This window comes from Rhamphochromis longiceps, linkage group LG13 (assembly GCF_057381845.1).
Source record: "Rhamphochromis longiceps isolate RC_006_pf linkage group LG13, R_longiceps_female_GT1.1, whole genome shotgun sequence".
In the NCBI taxonomy this organism is placed as follows: Eukaryota; Metazoa; Chordata; class Actinopteri; order Cichliformes; family Cichlidae; genus Rhamphochromis; species Rhamphochromis longiceps.
In genome coordinates this window covers 2,792,047-2,808,659 of record NC_140569.1, presented here as the reverse complement: position 1 = coordinate 2,808,659, position 16,613 = coordinate 2,792,047, and the positions used below count along the sequence as shown (strand labels likewise).

At 49.3% G+C, this 16,613-nt stretch overlaps 1 protein-coding gene across 3 annotated transcripts in view; it reads left to right on the top strand.

Moving 5' to 3' along the window:
- Window positions 1-16,613, top strand: part of LOC146655170 (spectrin beta chain, non-erythrocytic 1) — a 101,245-nt gene that overhangs the window by 46,789 nt on the left and 37,843 nt on the right. For all 3 annotated transcript variants that reach the window (XM_085428154.1, XM_085428155.1, XM_085428153.1), the window contains one exon: window positions 14,146-14,297. In XM_085428154.1, coding sequence (XP_085284280.1) covers window positions 14,146-14,297 — 152 coding nt within the window. The remainder of the gene's footprint in view (window positions 1-14,145; window positions 14,298-16,613) is intronic.

Sequence of the window (16,613 nt, the reverse complement as noted above, 5' to 3'; positions counted from 1 at the left end):
GGAAAGCTGTGTGGGCCTGGGTTTAGGGTTTCCTTTAATGCTGTGGGCTGCAGTTTGTTTGCATTTGCACACTTGAAGGGTTGAAACAGTAGAAGGAGCCGTAGGAGGCTTTCAGAGCAGCAGCAGAGCTCCAGAGAAAGTAAAAGGAAGTAAAGAGGAGTGCGGTCGCGCTGGGATGGTGGCTGAGTCGTGCAGGTGTCGCCCTGACTTTATTAATCATTATCACCTTATAATGAAATCAGAGCTGGCTGTGGATGAGTCAGCAGCTTGACCTTACCTCTGCAAATAAACCGCGCCTCACGTTCACACACTGATCACAACTGACGGGCTGACGGTGACCCGCTCGCCGAGGAGCGGTGCGGGGGAGGCAGGGAGGCGCTCCCACACCCACATTTTTTCACGTAGCTGTGAAGTAATCAGGCTGGAGCTCCTCAGCAGGATGCTGGCCTCCCGACACACGTGCCGTTTGTCTCTCCTGACTTAAAGCTCAGGAATGTGCCCGTTATTAATCGATGCAGCGATGACATCGCTAAATGAAACCAACAGCTGAAGTTTTTCTTCTTTGTTCCGCTCTGCTTATTTCCAGCTCGACTGGAGCAGCTTTGCATGATCCGCAGCTGGAAATAAGCCTCCTGTATCTCAGGCTGACGTACGTCGGCTCCAGAAACCAAACCGTGTAGTTGTGTTTGCTTGCATGTGTGTGAGCTGTGTCGGTGTTTTTCAGCAGGCAGCAGGAAACTTTCTGCCACACGTTTACACTGAAGGCTTGGTTTGGTTTGTACGATGGAGCTGCTTACATGCTCTGAGCACAGGCTCTACCCGGGAATGTTGGTAGGAAGTGGGGTGGCTATGTCGGGCGGTTGGTGGTTCAATCCCAGACCGCTCCAGTCCGCACAGGAAAGTATCCTCGAGCGAGATGCTGAACCCCAAGTTTCTCTCTGATGCGTCAGACAGAAATCACTCAGGAGTGGAAAACGTTCCTGCGTGGAAGCGCGAGTGGCGTGTCTTCTGTTGCTGAAGGAGAGCAGCGGCGCTCAGGCGTGTAAACACATTTAACCTCCCGACTCATCGATATGAGCCGTTAAAATCGAATCGTCCTTGCACGCACAAACACTTCAGTTAAAAATTAGCAGCAGGCTGAATTTAGCAGAAGGCTAATGGAGCCTCATCGACCCGCTGACGCCCACAAACCTCCAGAGTGTCTGAAAGTAGCTTCCTGGCTGTTTTTTCTTTGTTGGGGGGGGTCACGCTGAGGTCACTGAGTCTTTGTGATGTTCTGTCATAAGAATTTGACCGAATGTGAAAACGTCTGCACTCGAGCACAGACTGTACTCTGCTTTGAAAGCCTGGTTTCTTCAGTCCTGAGATTCCTGCTGTAACACGCGTTACTGATGCACACGCGTGTGCCGTGTGTCCGAGTTTAGTTCAGAGGCTGCTTCATGACTTCTTACCAAGTTGATATGTTGGGATCTGTCACACTCGATGTTTACGTGAGCGTGTTAATGCTGGTTTATGTCATTCATCTGGCTCCGCCTACCAGGGCTGACCTTTATCCTGTTTTTGACCTGCTCACAGAACCAAATCATTCAGACGTGAACTTATCAGATGTGTTTTATCTTAAGTGTTGCGCGGCATGTTCTGTTAGAGCAGAGGAAGAATCTAAATGTGGGCTGTGATGAAACATCAATCAGTCCATGAGGACGTCGACCCTCAGAGGGGTTTGTTAGCTCGTGCTTATGAAGGCATTCGAGGCTCTAAATTCATGTGCTGTCCCGTGTGGGGCTCAGGTGGTTCGGTTCCCAGCGGGTTATGAGCGTGGAGGCAGTCAGCCATGTTTGCTCCAGTTAAGAGAATAATCATGGGGGGAAGCGAGTCGGCCTGCTGCACAGACTCATGTTGGTACAGATGCTGGCTGATGTTGAAACGGCTCAGGAGAGCAGACGTCATCATTTTATAAAGATTTCATTCAAAGAAAGAAAAATGATCCTAATAAGACGCCTGAACCAGGCCTGCAGATGTGACACGGCTTCTCCGTGACCCCGCGGCTGCCTCCTGACGTTTCTAAATCAAATTTAGGGATCAGAGTCTGGACTGCATTTCCCTCCCTGAGAGGGAAGATCAATAAATACATGAATATGTAACTGCACTGAATTTAGATGGATGGATGCAAAGAAGACGTGATGACGGGACAGAGTGCAGAGATAAAGGTGTGATAAAAAGATGAAGTGGTAACAGGAAATGGTTTTTTATTTACATTAGCAAAACTTTGTTAGCAGTCACTTATCAACAGAGCCTGATCGTCCAGTGAGCACAGCGGAGCCACCGCCCTGTAAAACCACCAAAACCTGGAGGTCGTCTGTCTCAGGTGGCCTGAGCTTCATTTTAAAACCAGCTCAGTGGAAATAAGAGCGATGCTGAGTGGATGGATGCTGGTCGCTGATGTTTCCGGTCCGGTTGAGTTTATTTCTGTTGGGAACTGAACAAGACGTGGTTTGTAATTGATGTTTGCATGTGTGGATGAATAAATGACCCAGAAGGAGTCGGGTCCTTTGTTGTGCTCCAGCGGCCGTGCGCGGCGCACGCTGTGGTTCACGCCGGGATTCTAACATGAATGTAGAACAAACGGAGGCTGAGGCAGAGCGGTTACTGTAGCGCTGTAAAAACCCGCCATCTCCTGAAACGCCAAATCCCTCGGACGCGCTCTGCTCACAAAAACAAAACCACCATCCCTCTGTGCTCTCATCATCCCCCTCCCCTCCTCCGTGGTCCTGAGTCAGCCAATCAGCACACATCTCGGTGGTTTGGGATTCCTTGAGCTCTGCGCGGTGGTGGAGGGGGGGGATTAGAGGGGGTGGGTGGTGTGGGGAGGGTGTCTAACATGATCCGAGCTCGCCGCGTCCCTCCCTCTCTGTGTCTCTAAAAAGAAAGAAAACACCTCGGCCGCCTCATCAATGTTTCATGAGCTTCTGCAGGCGCCCCCGCCCGGCCCGCCTCCTACCTCCACCCTCTTAGTGAAATTAAAGGAAGCTCCTTTCGTGAAATTCACACAAAGGCGGGGTGAGATGCGGCCTCGCTCCTCTCCCTCGGCCCGTGTCGAGTTGCGTTCGGGACGACTCGCTGAACCCGGCCCGTGATGCCGTTAGCACAGGATGCTAAGCTCCTCCGGGGCCATTTCATGTGTTTCATAAGCCAAAGTGTGTTTTCATGGTTCGGTGAATGACACCGACTGATTGGTTGGAAGTAGATTGTGTGACAGTCCTGGTGGTTTCCTGCTCGCCCCGCCCCCCGTCACAGTTCCAAAGGGATCGGCTGCTGGGTGTGTTGAGTATATATGCTTTTATTTGATCATCGCAGGCTTTGATTGCACTGAGATTTTTCCACTCGTACGTTTTTGCAAACAGAAAGATTTAGTGCTGCAAATCTTCGAGGCCGATCCTTGGAGCTCAGCGTCTGATGAGCTCATGCAGGAGTTTGTCTGGAAATCTTTTCAGCGCTGATTTAAGATTCAGGAACTTCTCTGTATGACTGATGATGTGCAAAGTCCTCTCTTTAACTCTATAAAGCCGGAAATTAGATTAAAAGTTGGACAAAACCCAGCTCCATAGCTGTGCAGGATCTACCCCCCTCCTGCCCCCTGACAGCTGGGGCGGGCTCCCACCATCAGCTGTAACCTTCAGCATGACGTGGAGCCTCGCGACTTAAAGGCCTTCGCCATCAAAGCTCAATGATTAAACTGGAGTTTTTCTTCGATCTCTAGAAGAAAATATTTGGTTAGTTTGTCCTGTTTTTGATAGCCGCCATCATTTCTGGATGAAATGAAAGCTTGGTGGTGACGACGGACGCAGGAACCAGCGGCGTCGGAGGCGGGAGCAGAATGGAGTGATTGTTGAGAGCCTGAAGGTGGCACGAGGAAGCGTCTCAGGACGGAGCTGTGCGTTTCAAGTCTCAGTCCGTTTCCACTCGCAGATCTGCAGCTTGAAAGGACTCTTTCATAGGGACGCTCCACTGAGCACGCTCGCAGAGGGGGCGGGGCCAGTCTGAGCCCAGAGAGAGAGATGCATAAAAGCTAAAAATAAACAGAGGTAACGTGTTTGTTTGTGTCCACAGCTGCACACAGCTGTTTGAGAAGAGAGAAGTTCACCTCAGACCACAAACCAGCGAGGTCACGGCGCCTCGTCACGGCGCTTCAGATGCTGCTAATCAGTTTCTGAGGGTTTTCTGCGCTCAACCACCGGAAAGCCACATGACTCATCCAACAGAGCTGCTTTCAGTGAACATGCATTTAAAGCACGTTAAGGGAGTGAAGTAAGCACCAGCGCTTCTGTAATAAAACTGAGAGTTTGCAGATTTATTGACTCTTCTTTCTGATTTCCTGAGCTCGAGCCTGAAGCTGCTTCTCCAGGTGTTCTCAGGACTCAGGGGGCCGTAATCAGACCCGTCTCAGACCACCTCCGAGGTCTGGATGGTCACGACTGAGCAGCAGTGGAAATAACCCACAGAGTCCTTCATGAACGAGCAGCAGGGCTTTAAAATCCCTCCAGACTAACAGGAAACCGTCAGCTGATCTGGAAGCTGCTCGCGGTGATAATTTCACGTCAGGAGCTTTTAATAAATCACAGTGTTCTCCATTCATCAGCTGCAGACGGAGCAGCACATCCACCCGCGACGCCGGCCAGCTCCTATTTTATTGTGAGCTGATTATTCATTAAACACATCTGGTTAATAATCAGTCATCACAGCAGCTTCAGAGCAGACGCTGGTTTCTGTGTCTGTGAACACCTTTACAGCCTGTACGCAGAATCTGCCCCCACGTGGGCCTTTAGAGCGCCACACCACAGGGACGCCAACCACGGCTTGCATACCCGGGTTCCACAAACCTTAAATTCTCCGTTGCTGACGTAAAATGACGACTTATGGCAGAACGCCATGACCTCATGACCTCCCAGCACGGAGCCAGCGCCTCGTCTGGGACAGTTGTAGCTTCGGAGTTGTTGAACCAGGCGTCGAATGTTTTCTGTTGTAGATTATTCTTGTGAAAGCATCTGAAGCGCAGACGTCATTACAGAAGGTTTTAGGACTCGTATCAGTCCGGTCATGTGACCACTAACCACACGTCGTGTGAACGAGGCCCGGCCGTGCATGAGTCTGCGAGCACCGGGCGCTAAAACAAGTGCCCCAAGTTCAAGGATTCATGACTGTCATCAGGGAACGAAACGCAGTTACTGAGGTCTGAGTTCAAATCATTAAACGTCAGAATAAAAGTCATCAAAACAAACAAAAATAATTTGTTAAATGTGAAAAACGACCCGTTAGCTAAACACGGATACACGGATCTCTCAGCAGCAGTCAAACTGACACAAACAGGAAACGGAGCTGCTTTCAAAGTAAAAGCCACACCTTTTGAAACATGTTAGCCGCAAGCTTTTACTTTGAAGGCGAACGTTCTCGGGTTTTACTGCTGCTCCGTGCCTCGTTGGCGAGCGTTTGCAGACAGGTTGGCGACCCGTCGGGGAACACGTGATCCCTCAGCGGCGATGTCACGTGACCTCGGAGAGGAGCAGCAGCAGCTCGTGACCCAGTCGTCTCAGACTTATTTATCATTGATAATCAGGGTGATTGATCCTGACGCGAGGCTGTGACGGTCGCTGTTGTGAGCCGGCTTCGTCAGCGTTACAGCGCCGACCAATACTTGGAGCCACGCATCCGGGCGCTGCGGTGAAGCTTCTGTAATGAAGGAAAAGTTGATTTATATCGACGGCGTGCATTTCCTGGCGTCCGACGGCGCGGACACACACTGACGGCTCTGCTCGTGAGCTCGGCTTTGTTTGTGGGTGACAGTGGCGCTGAAAAGCCTCGCCGGCTCCTGACGTGTAGAGAAAGAGAGGAAGGAGGAAGGCATGGAGTCTTTATTCAGCTGTCAGCGTGACAGGAACAGCATGCCACACACACACACACACACACACACACACACACACACACACACACACACACACACACACACACACACACACACACACTCACTCACACTCTTCTTTGTGTGTCTTTAGTGTTTTCGGGCGAGCAGGTGTGGGAATGAGACTTCAGTGATTTCGTAAGCGCGTGTTTTGTCAGAGCGAGTGATCTTATCTCATCTCTGGTGTTGTGTAATGACCTACTGCAGGAATGTGAGTGTTAGAAGGGTTTGGCTGCTCTATCAGAGCCGGCGTGTTGCCTCGAAGGTCAGACTGTGTGTAAGGAATCCGTGCCGCTGTTGGCTCGGCGCGAGGAGCCACAGAGACTTTAATCAGACGTTAAACGTTGGGTCATTAGAGGACTCTTTGACGTCCTCGTTTATTTGACTTCTCGCAGAGCAGGATGTTAATGCACGACCTGAAGAGGGGAAGGATGAGCTTCAGCTGCGAGTTTGGACTTTGTCAGTCAAATCTAAACACAGGCAGGATTTTTGGATTTGGTCCTGAGCTGAACTTCCAGAGGATCTCATCGTGAAGCAACAGGAAGTTAATGCAAGAGTTATTACGCTCCACTGATGGTTGTCTGTACATCATACAAAAACATACACACAGGCCAAAACAAAGCACGAGTGCTGATAACTGACCAGATTCATTCTTCTGCAGACGTGCACACACGCCTCAGGCCTCAGATGATCCTGAAGCACAAAGCATGAGGCTAAAACTGAAAACGCCTCATTTTATAAACACAGAAAACACGCAACGGCCTGCAGCAACAAAAAAATGGAAAAGATAAAGTTTTGGAAAAGGAGACGACGTCTGAGAGGAAGCAGCCGTTTCTAAATCTGTCAGAGCAGCAAACAGAAACTATTGTTTCACCGTGTTTGCGTCTGTAACATCCCGTCCGAGCTTTGGCTTCCTTTCCTCAAACTCCCAGATACGCTTTCCTTTAAAGGCCTTTATCAGGTGTGTTTTTGAAATGCATTATAATCTAATATAAGCAGTGTTTCCTTCTTGAATCTGAATAGTGAAGAAGATTAATGAAGTGCGTGCATAATGACCCTGAGATCAAACCGACTGCTCACAGACTCTCTCGGACTCTTTGAGTCCTGCGACTAAAGATAATAAAGTTCAGTGTTTTTAACTAGAGCTGGACCGAGATTACTGCTGGTAAATAAGGACTGAAGCACTTTGGATTTAGAAGATTTGAGTCACAGAAGGTTGAAAAGTTCGAGTTTGCTGTTTGTCGACAGTTTCTGCTAAAAATCAGACAAACTGTCGGCGTGAATGTCCCGGCGAGGGGTGGGGGCGGCGAAACGAGCTGCATCTTGTTGGCGTTCTGCTCGGTGACATGAAGTCATCTTCCCGGATGAAAACGAGGGTCGGCTCATCGACATGAACCATTAACATTCCTGCGAAAACACAACAGCAGCAATCAGAATAAGCTCGAACAACGGGAACTCCGGCTCTAAGGCGGGGCTAAGGTCTGCTGTTTGGAGATGGACTGAGCGTGCTCAGTGGCTCTGATGGGCAAAGCAGCGAAACGGCACAGCGTCCTCTCTGAGAAACACCGTTCACAGGAAAGGCGGGGCCATGGCGTTGGTTGTGATTGGACAGTTCGGACGGTTCCCGTTTCTAACAGCGGCGTCATTTCTGCGTTTTCCGTCCGAGGAGACGAGCTCGCAGTATAAAAAGGTCTCAGCATGTTGTGCTGCTCACGAGACGCTGCAGCTCAGCAGCAGGAAGCATCTCCTCATCGGCCTTGTGACGTCAGGAACCCAACGGTCCAACGACCTCCTGACTGATTCGAGTTCTGTCCAATTAAATTGCAGGGGGACAGCGGTGAAGATGAGTCTGCACCGGCGTGGACAGGGATAGCCGCGATCCGTCCTGCCCGGAGGCGGCGCTGAGTCGGCGCCACATATGGCCTCGGTCGGTTTAACGGTCGATAATCAGCCTGTGTCCTCGCCTCTCAATGCTCCTCTGTCCCCAAATCTGGCTCGCTTCCCCCTCCTCACAGGAACACACTGCCGCTCTGTGTCACATCAGCCATTCAGGCGGAAGGAGAGGGCGCTGTGATTGGATGACAGGCCCCAGTATTGTGCCCTGTGATTGGCTGCCAGGCTCCTGCTGTCTGAGTTTCTGTGAATGAAGGTTTTAGTTTTCTGCTGAACATCTGTGCTCATTATTAACACACATGCACACGCATGCACACATGCACGCACAGATGTTGCACAAAATGAGATCAAACACCTGCAGATTCTGTGGACGTCAAAACAAACCTGACCTGCAGGTGAGATTTGCATAAAGTGAGTCTGTGCTGTCAGACACGGGTGACAGTTACCTGCCTCATCCAGACACACCTGAGCACAGACCAACTGGGAGTTCCTCCTTTTGTGTGGAGGTTAAACAGCAGTGATCGGGGCTTTGTGCTGCACTCAGGTGTCTGTCAGGTGACTGCATGCAGGCGTCACCTCCAGGTGCTTCATAAGGTCGCCGCCCTCGGTGTGAGAGAGGACCTGAGCGCTCAGGTGATGAACGAGAGGGAAGTTTGAAGCCAGAGTTGCATCATGGAGCGGATCTGCTGAATGGCCCGTGTGGATCCGTGTGAGTCGGGGAGCGGCTTTTAGGATCAGAGGTGAGCTGCAATCAGCCGCTGCAGGAAGGAATCGCAGACTAAACCGAGCTTCTGCCGGTTTGTTTCTGTTGCTCGCAGTAGTTCCGACCTCCACACTCGCTCACGGGGGGGATCCTCTGAGGCCTCCGCTTCCTGTGGGAGATCAGGAATGCTGGAATCCTGGAACTGTTGAACTGGAAGTGTGTGTTTTGACAGGGTTATACGATCGTGCGTGTTTGGGAATGTCATACGATCCGTCAGGACTGGCCTGGATATGGAAACGCAGGCCCGTGTGTCAGAGAGCCTCTCTGTCTCTCTCTGTTAGTGGAAACAGATGTTTGATGTGTTCGGCCTGTCTGACACTCGCTCGCCGCCGCCGCCTCCTCGAGACATTTTCACGTTAAAGGTTCCTTGTGGCCATTTTGGCGAAACCTTTGTAAAAGTGATGAAGCTCGTGTGTCGCGGATCAGCGTCTCTGTCTAAATATTTGGCAGTTTTATAAATTTATGTTACATTTCTGTAAAATTCTGAAATGTTTTTTGTAACATTCACACATTTGTGACTCGTATTAGTTAAACTTTCTTCACTGAAGCTAATCTGAGCCTTTTATCTCTGCATCACATCGTGTGTGCGTGCGTGTGTGTGCGTGTGTGTGTGGTCATAGTTGCACAGAAAGCTTCATTAGTCATTACTGGATGAGGGGAAAGCAGTAAAAACTAAAGTAAGCGCTCAGACATTTCCTAAAAAATCCCCTCCATCACGCCCACGTGACGATAAAGAAACGATTGATTCCCGCTGTAAACCAAACACACACACACACACACACACACACACACACACACACACACACACACACACACACACACACACACACACACACTCTCTCAGGGGAACGCAGCTGGCATGTTTGGTGAAATGTCATGTTCGCTGTGCTCGTTTCTCACAGCCTGAAAATAAAAAGCTGTCGGTGTTGAACGCGACCATGACGGCAGGTCGGGACGACGCCGATGATGATGATGGCGCTCGTTCTTCGTCTGCGTCGTGAAACATCGACTGGATGTTGTTTGAATCTTCAGGACAAACATTTTGTCCGTTCTGTCCTCTCAACCTTCACTTCCTCTTCCTCACCTCTGTCCTTTCCTTTCTTCTTCTCTGTCGTTTCCTGTAACTTTTCCTCTCTTTATCTTTTTTTTTTTAACATTTCAAACTATTTAATATATATTAATATAATAACATTAAATACATTAAATAATCACTGACAATTATGATAATGATCATATCATATTATTAGCTCTTTATCTTTCTTGGCTTGTTTCCTTTCCTCTCTTTCACCCTTGCTCTTGCTTTCACTTCTTTTGACTCTTATCATTTGAATTCAGAATGCTTTGCTCTTTTATTTCCTTGTTTCCATCTTTCTTCTTTCTTTCTTGTCCTTGTTTGTTTCTTCTTCCTCTGGTTTCCTCTTCTCTCTAATCCTTTCCTTCCTTGCAACCTTTGCTCTACATTTAATCCCCCCTAAGGTCCCCTCTGGTTACATTTATTATTTTTCCTCTTTCTTTTTTTATGTATTTTATTTATTTATTTTTATCTACTTTTTGAGGATGAAACATTTTCAAATTTCGGACGAACGCCACAAACGCCGTCATGAGCTCGTGTCGACCTCGACTTCCCATGATGCATCGTGATCATGTTTATGAGAGCGCCGCATTCACACGATGATACGAGCAGTGATGCGCCTCACATGATGCTCATGCTCTACATTCCTCTGTGTGTGTGTGTGTGTGTGTGTGTGTGTGTGTGTGTGTGTTCCTTTTTTTTGTCTCAGTGGGGACGAATCACGCCATGCCCCTGTCTGGTTTGTGTGTACTTCCTCAGGCTCAGGTTAAGGTCATCCTCAAAGTGTGTGTGTGTGTGTGTGTGTGTGTGTGTGTGTTATTGACCCGCCCCATCAATACACCACTGTCTCCTGCAGGCCTAATGAAGCGCACACAGCTGCTTCTTGTGTGCTCAGCAGTATCTGTGAGGAAACTGAAGCCTGTGACATTGACTTCTGCTTAGCTGTGTGTGTCTGTCAGGGTGAGATTGTGTAGCTTTGCGTTAGCAGATGGTAACACTGCGTTTACCTCGGGGCCTCCCGTCACCTGAAATCACTTGGCGTGAAAAAAATTACAGACATTTGTGAAATTTGCAGGAAACTCTGCAAAAAACTGGAAAAATAATCGTTTTTCCTGAAGCTCGTCGTGAAAATGAACATTTAAAGAATCAGTTTGTTGAAATTTATGTTAAAATGGTCGAAAGCGTTTGGCCACATTCACACACTGTGAATACAGATGTTCTCAGTCCCACTGCAGGTGTAGAAGTCGGGCAGAGAGCCGTGCAGGCTGCCCTCACTGGATTTGAGCGTGGTACCGGACGCGCGATCCGCTGATTTACCGTGGAATGCGGGAACGTTAGAGCGAGGTAGCCGAGTGCGTAAAAGCTGATGACTCCAACCCTGCTCACATTAACATCAGCATGCTGGGAGCTTCATGGCTGAGCAGCTCCTCTCCATAAAGTGCACTCTGAGTGGTCCAATCAGAAGAGAGAAGACTCCTTAAAGGGGCGGGGTCTAAATGTTTGAGGGTTGTTTCTGGGTGCTCGGGTGCATTTCCTGCTAAAACTAAAATAAAACCAAATAAAAGCAGACCTGCTGTTTCCCCCAGACAGGAGCTCAAAGATTAGACAGAAAAGCATTTGCAGGAATGCAGCCGGGCGGGAACGCTGCGACTGTTGGCAGCCCGCGAGAATATTCGAGTATTTCTCATAACTGGAGGTGAGCCGTGCTCAAGGCAAACGACACAAGCAGCGTCATACCGAAAGTGTGTGTGTGAGTGTGTATTCATATCTTTGTGGGGACCAAAAAGTGGAATTTTACTATACTTATGGGGACCAAAATCCAGGTCCCCATAGACTGAAAATGTGGTTTTAGTGTCAGGTTACAGTTGGGTTACGGTTAGGGCAAGTGGCTAGATGTCCCCACAAGATATGAATAGCCGACGTGTGCGTGTGTGTGTGTGTGTGTGTGTGTGTGTGTGTGTGAACACATTCTCCTGCTGGGACGAGCATCTGCTGCTTTCTGAGCACAGGAAGGGGAAGCCCCAACATGAACACACACACACACACACCCTGCAGTAGGAAGCATGAAGATGGAGATAAGACGCTCGGTTCTCTCGGCGAGTTTAACTCTCATGTGATGATGTCTCTCGTGCAGGAAACAAACGTGCCTTAAAGAACTTTAAGCGGCCCGCCCTGAGCCTGTGCAGGCAGCGCGGGCTGCCACGCTCCATCTGCAGACACTACACCCCTGCTACACCCAAACATTTAGGCTAATGATGCAGATTTTCTGAATGCACCAGCTGACCTCCGGCCTGATGAATCCACGGCTTGCAGCGCCGCTCGCTCGGTGAAAACTTTGATGATGATCTCAGCCTTACTCCATGTGGGAAGCCTGCAGGGTGATAGGCTGCTGACACTTTGGTGTCACTTCATTCTACAGTTCGCACAGGATTTTAGTTTTTCTACCACAGTGACGATACGGTGTGAGGGTTCGTTTGGCTGAAATGTTTCTTCAGTTTAGTTTTTGTTGACTTTCAGAGTGTTTGTAAGATCCAGATGTGGATCCGTTTGGATGTTTCTCATCCAGACCTCGCAAATGTGCATCAGAGTGAAACTGGAGAGGCCGGGAGGCGTCGTCACCGAGTACCCTCGGAGAGCGGAGGGTATTTCCAGCCTTTCCAGCAGTCAGAGCGCAGATGGCTGTTTGCTGTTCTCAGTGCCGATGTTCTCGCAGTGAGGGCGGCGTTGAAGTGTTATCAGCTGCATTGTTGTGGTTTTATCTCTGGAACAAATTTACATTTTGCTCACTGAACCTGCAGCTTCCATTTAAAAAGGCTCATTCGATCCGATCTGAGCGTTAAAGCCAGAAAACAGCAGGTTTCATAGATTTGTGCAGACTGTTTGTTCCAGTCGTCCTCGTTGCTTCTTCCTGTTGATATCTGGGCAGTTGTAGACCTCGTGGCGTCTTCCAGCAGCTCCAGTTTGATATCGGAGCGTCTCCGCTGAAGGCCATTCAACACTGAGGCCATTGTCTTGCTGCAAAATAACAACACAGCGCGAAGGTCGCGGATTTGTGTGAACGTTTGTTGGACTGGGCAAATCTTATCGGCCCAGTTTCCCTGCAGAGGTCAGGCTGAGTTCAGTCCGGTGTGGAGGAAGAGCTTCGTGTTGGAAGACGACTCGAAGAATCTGTCGGTGCCGTGTTTTTATCTGCGGGAGTGACTTTAACCACAGTGTATGACTGCAGACGTTGTACAGCGACGATGCGAGAAGTTTAAAATCTGCAATCATTCAAAACCAACCTGTTCGATAACGGGTCAGAGAGGCCACGCCCCCCACAGTACCCCGGGTGTTTTTTGTCCACATAAAGCCTTTGGTGTGGTCAGTTAGTAATCAGCACTTTAAAGCAGCTCCACTTAAAACGTGGCATGCTAGAGTGTCAGCCGGCCGTGACCTTTGACCTCTGTCTTCACTGCTTGAATCCTCACAGTGAGTTCAGAAGTCAGCGGCGTGTGAAAGCACGCACAGAGCAGCTGTGGGTGGAGGATGTGTGGGTGTGGTGCCAGTTGTGAAACTTCCTCCTGTGACCTCCTGAGTTCACGCGCCGCCGTGTTCGAGCTGCGGCGACAGACACGTGTGACGAAGAGCTCGTTTAAAACATTAAACAAAAGCTCAAACACTCTGCAGCTCTGTTTGTTCTGTTTCTATAAAGACAGCGTCAGACTGACGGCGCTGCACCGAGGCCCGGGAGTAGACCCTAGATTATTATGAAGTGTCACTCATGCAAAGCCACGTTGTCCAGTAGAATAGATGGTAGGTGAGGGATCGTTTTAGACTTCTGGTTTTGTTTGGCCCCAGTTTGTGAAAAGGACCTTTGAGTTTGAATCCATCGTCTGTTGTCTGAATTATGTAAGTGTGCGCTTCGATCGACTCGAGCGAAACAGTCTGGTCCCAGATGTCGTCGACCGCACCGAAGAGCCAAAAACTGGAGGCTGATCCTCGAGCTGTCCACTAGAAAATAAATGTGTGTGTGTGTGTGTGGGCGATAACAATAACCAGCAGGCTCGTGGGAAATAAACTCTGCTGCAGGTGTGAGCCATCAGGCGACACTTCATCTGCTGCGTGTTTGTGTGAGCACGAGCAGAGTTCAGGTTTAGTCTGCTTTATCCAGCACAGGAGAACACACACTCACGTGTGTATTTATATCCTTGTGGGGACATCATTCCCTAGCCGCGTACCCTAACCATCAAATATGAACGCCTGACCCTAAACCTAACCATAACCTAATTGTAACTCTGTCACTAAAACCACATTGTCTGAAAAATACCTTCAAACTCGTGAGGACCAGGATGTTGGTCCCCACAAAGATATGTAAACACACACGTGTTCACATCCAAACCCTGCAGAGACGAGCAGGACGCTCGGAGACTCCTGACTGTGATTATCGTGTCTCACTCTCTCTCTCTGTCTCTGTGTCTCTCTCAGATGAGCGTGAGGCGGTGCAGAAGAAGACCTTCACTAAGTGGGTGAACTCCCACCTGTCCAGAGTTTCCTGTCGGATCACCGACCTCTACATGGACCTGAGGGACGGACGCATGCTCATCAAGCTGCTGGAGGTCCTGTCGGGAGAGAGACTGGTGGGTTACGTCGCTGTCAGGGCTTTTATTTTGAAGGAGTAGCAGAAACTGGAGAAATGTTTACCATTCAGAGTCACGGGGGTGCGGTGGGTCACTGGGACGAAATATTCCATCAACAGCTTCATAAAAACAATCATACGTGACCTGAACTGATCATCAGGTGACTTTAATGTGACTAAATATTAGAAACACTCACCAAAGCGCCGAGAACGAGACATTTTTAAGTTATCTCAAATATGTCTTTATGAGGGTTCGACGTCAGGACGGAGTCACGTCTGTTTCGTCCTTCCCCGCCTGCACTGATGGAATCGCATTGGACTTCTTTTTTTTTTTAACCCACTTTGGGTCATTCGGGTCTGAACAAATCGTGAAAATAAGCGAAAGACTTTCTGCTTTTCAGCCATTGTCCACCTTGTAAAATGTCTCTGATGTTTGTGAACGTGCAGATGGAGGTAAACTCCTCGGCTCTGGCTGATGAAACCAAGCCGTTCATGGACAAAAGCTCTGTGCTGTCCTCGCTGCACAGCAGCAGCTGCCGGGCGTCTCCGCTCTCCCCCTCATCTTATCTAAAACGTTTATTCCTTCTCTGTGGCGATGAAATGAGGCGTTTATGGCTCTGGCAATCATTAACCTTCCTCTGTCTGCTTCACTTCAAACCACATCGGCTTCCAGCGCTCTCGTTTCTGTCTTGGTCGAGCTTTTTTTAAACAGATGTGTGTCATCGGAGGCGCCGCGTACACGTCACACCAAATATATAAAAACAGCAGCGCGACTCTTTAAGACGTCAGCAGAGGATAGAGAGGAGGAGATGATGATGATGATGATGATCAGCAGCTTAGGATGATTCAAAGCTCATAATAATCCTTCTTTCTCTTATACTGAGCCTCAGTGCTGCCCCTCACTTCATCATCTGTCTGAACCACCAGTTTTAGCTCCTCCCCCTTTTAAGACAACCTGTTTCTTTTTCACAGATGTCTGCTCAGAGCACGCTGAACTGCATTTATGTCGAATCATCCCAGAAATCCAGAAATCCGGGTGAACGTTAAACAGTCGAAGGTGTTTCTGATGCTCTCGAGTTTCCACATTTTGAATTCTGAGAGGAGAGCGAGTCGGTCTGTCGGCCTTCCTGCTGTATTCTCCTCACGCTCGCATGACGTTAAATCACTCAGACTTTCCCAGTTTGACCCCCGGACTCTGACTTCCGACGCTACAAGCCAAATCCCCCCCCCTCTTCTTTTTCTTCTTCTGTCTGTCGAAGCTCTTCATCTCTGACCTCCTCTTTCGCTCTGCTGTCATCCGGCTTTCTCTCAACCTGTCAAACACACACGGAGAGGAAACGCAGCCAGGAATCCGACTTTCCTCCGTTTTCACCTTCTGTTCGGTGAGGAGGATGTTGGAAATGGAGAGATGGTGACGTGTGAAGCAGGCTGGGTGGAGGATGGGGGGGGGTAACGGTGGTAGATGGGGTATTTGTGCAGGGGGGGGGGTTGAGTTGTGAAAGGAGTCATTGAGTAACTTCAGGGTTTACATGCAGCCAAACGCCTCCAGAAGCAGCAGAAGAATCTGCGAGCGAGCGGCTGCAGAGGCCGTGCAGCAGCAGGCTGAGCTGTGCACGGCTTCAGTCTCTGTGCTTACAGTTAAAGTGAAGTCCAGCTTCAGCGTGGCCCACAGCAAAGACACGCGTGCACAGTTTCCTGATGCTAGCCTGCTCAGAGACAGCGTGTGTGGTTTTCTAAGCATCTGTTAGCTTATCATGGCTAAAGTAGCAAAGCTCCGTGTTTCTGACATGTGCGATAACATGGAAGTTTGAGCCACACGTGCAGTTTCAGCTGCGTGTGTGTGTGCACAGTAAACCTGAAATAATTCTTGTTTGTCTGCAACCCCTCACGGCCAGCGACATCTGGCTTTGCATCGCGTGCTGGGACGTCCAATCGGGCACAGCCCCACCCACCTGCTGGTCCCGGCAGTCAGATTACGAGGCTCAGAAAAGGCAGCGTTAAAGGGGGAGGAGCTAAAACGGCTTGTTTCAGTTAGCTGATAAACTGCATGAACCCATGTCAGACACAGAAGGATTATTTTGAACTATAAATCGTGCTGAGCCGCTGTAGATGAGCACATGTGTAGACGAGCATGACGTGGGCTCAAGGGAAAGATGGATTTGGAGAAATCTGAAATCCTGTGGTCAGAGAAAAATGTCAGAAATGGTTTAAAATTGGTAGCATTTGTTTAAGAAATGACTCAGAGGGCTGAAACAGCAGCGCTTGAATGGAAGGAATTTGTTGGGACTATTTTCAGAGGCGGATTAATCCACACCGC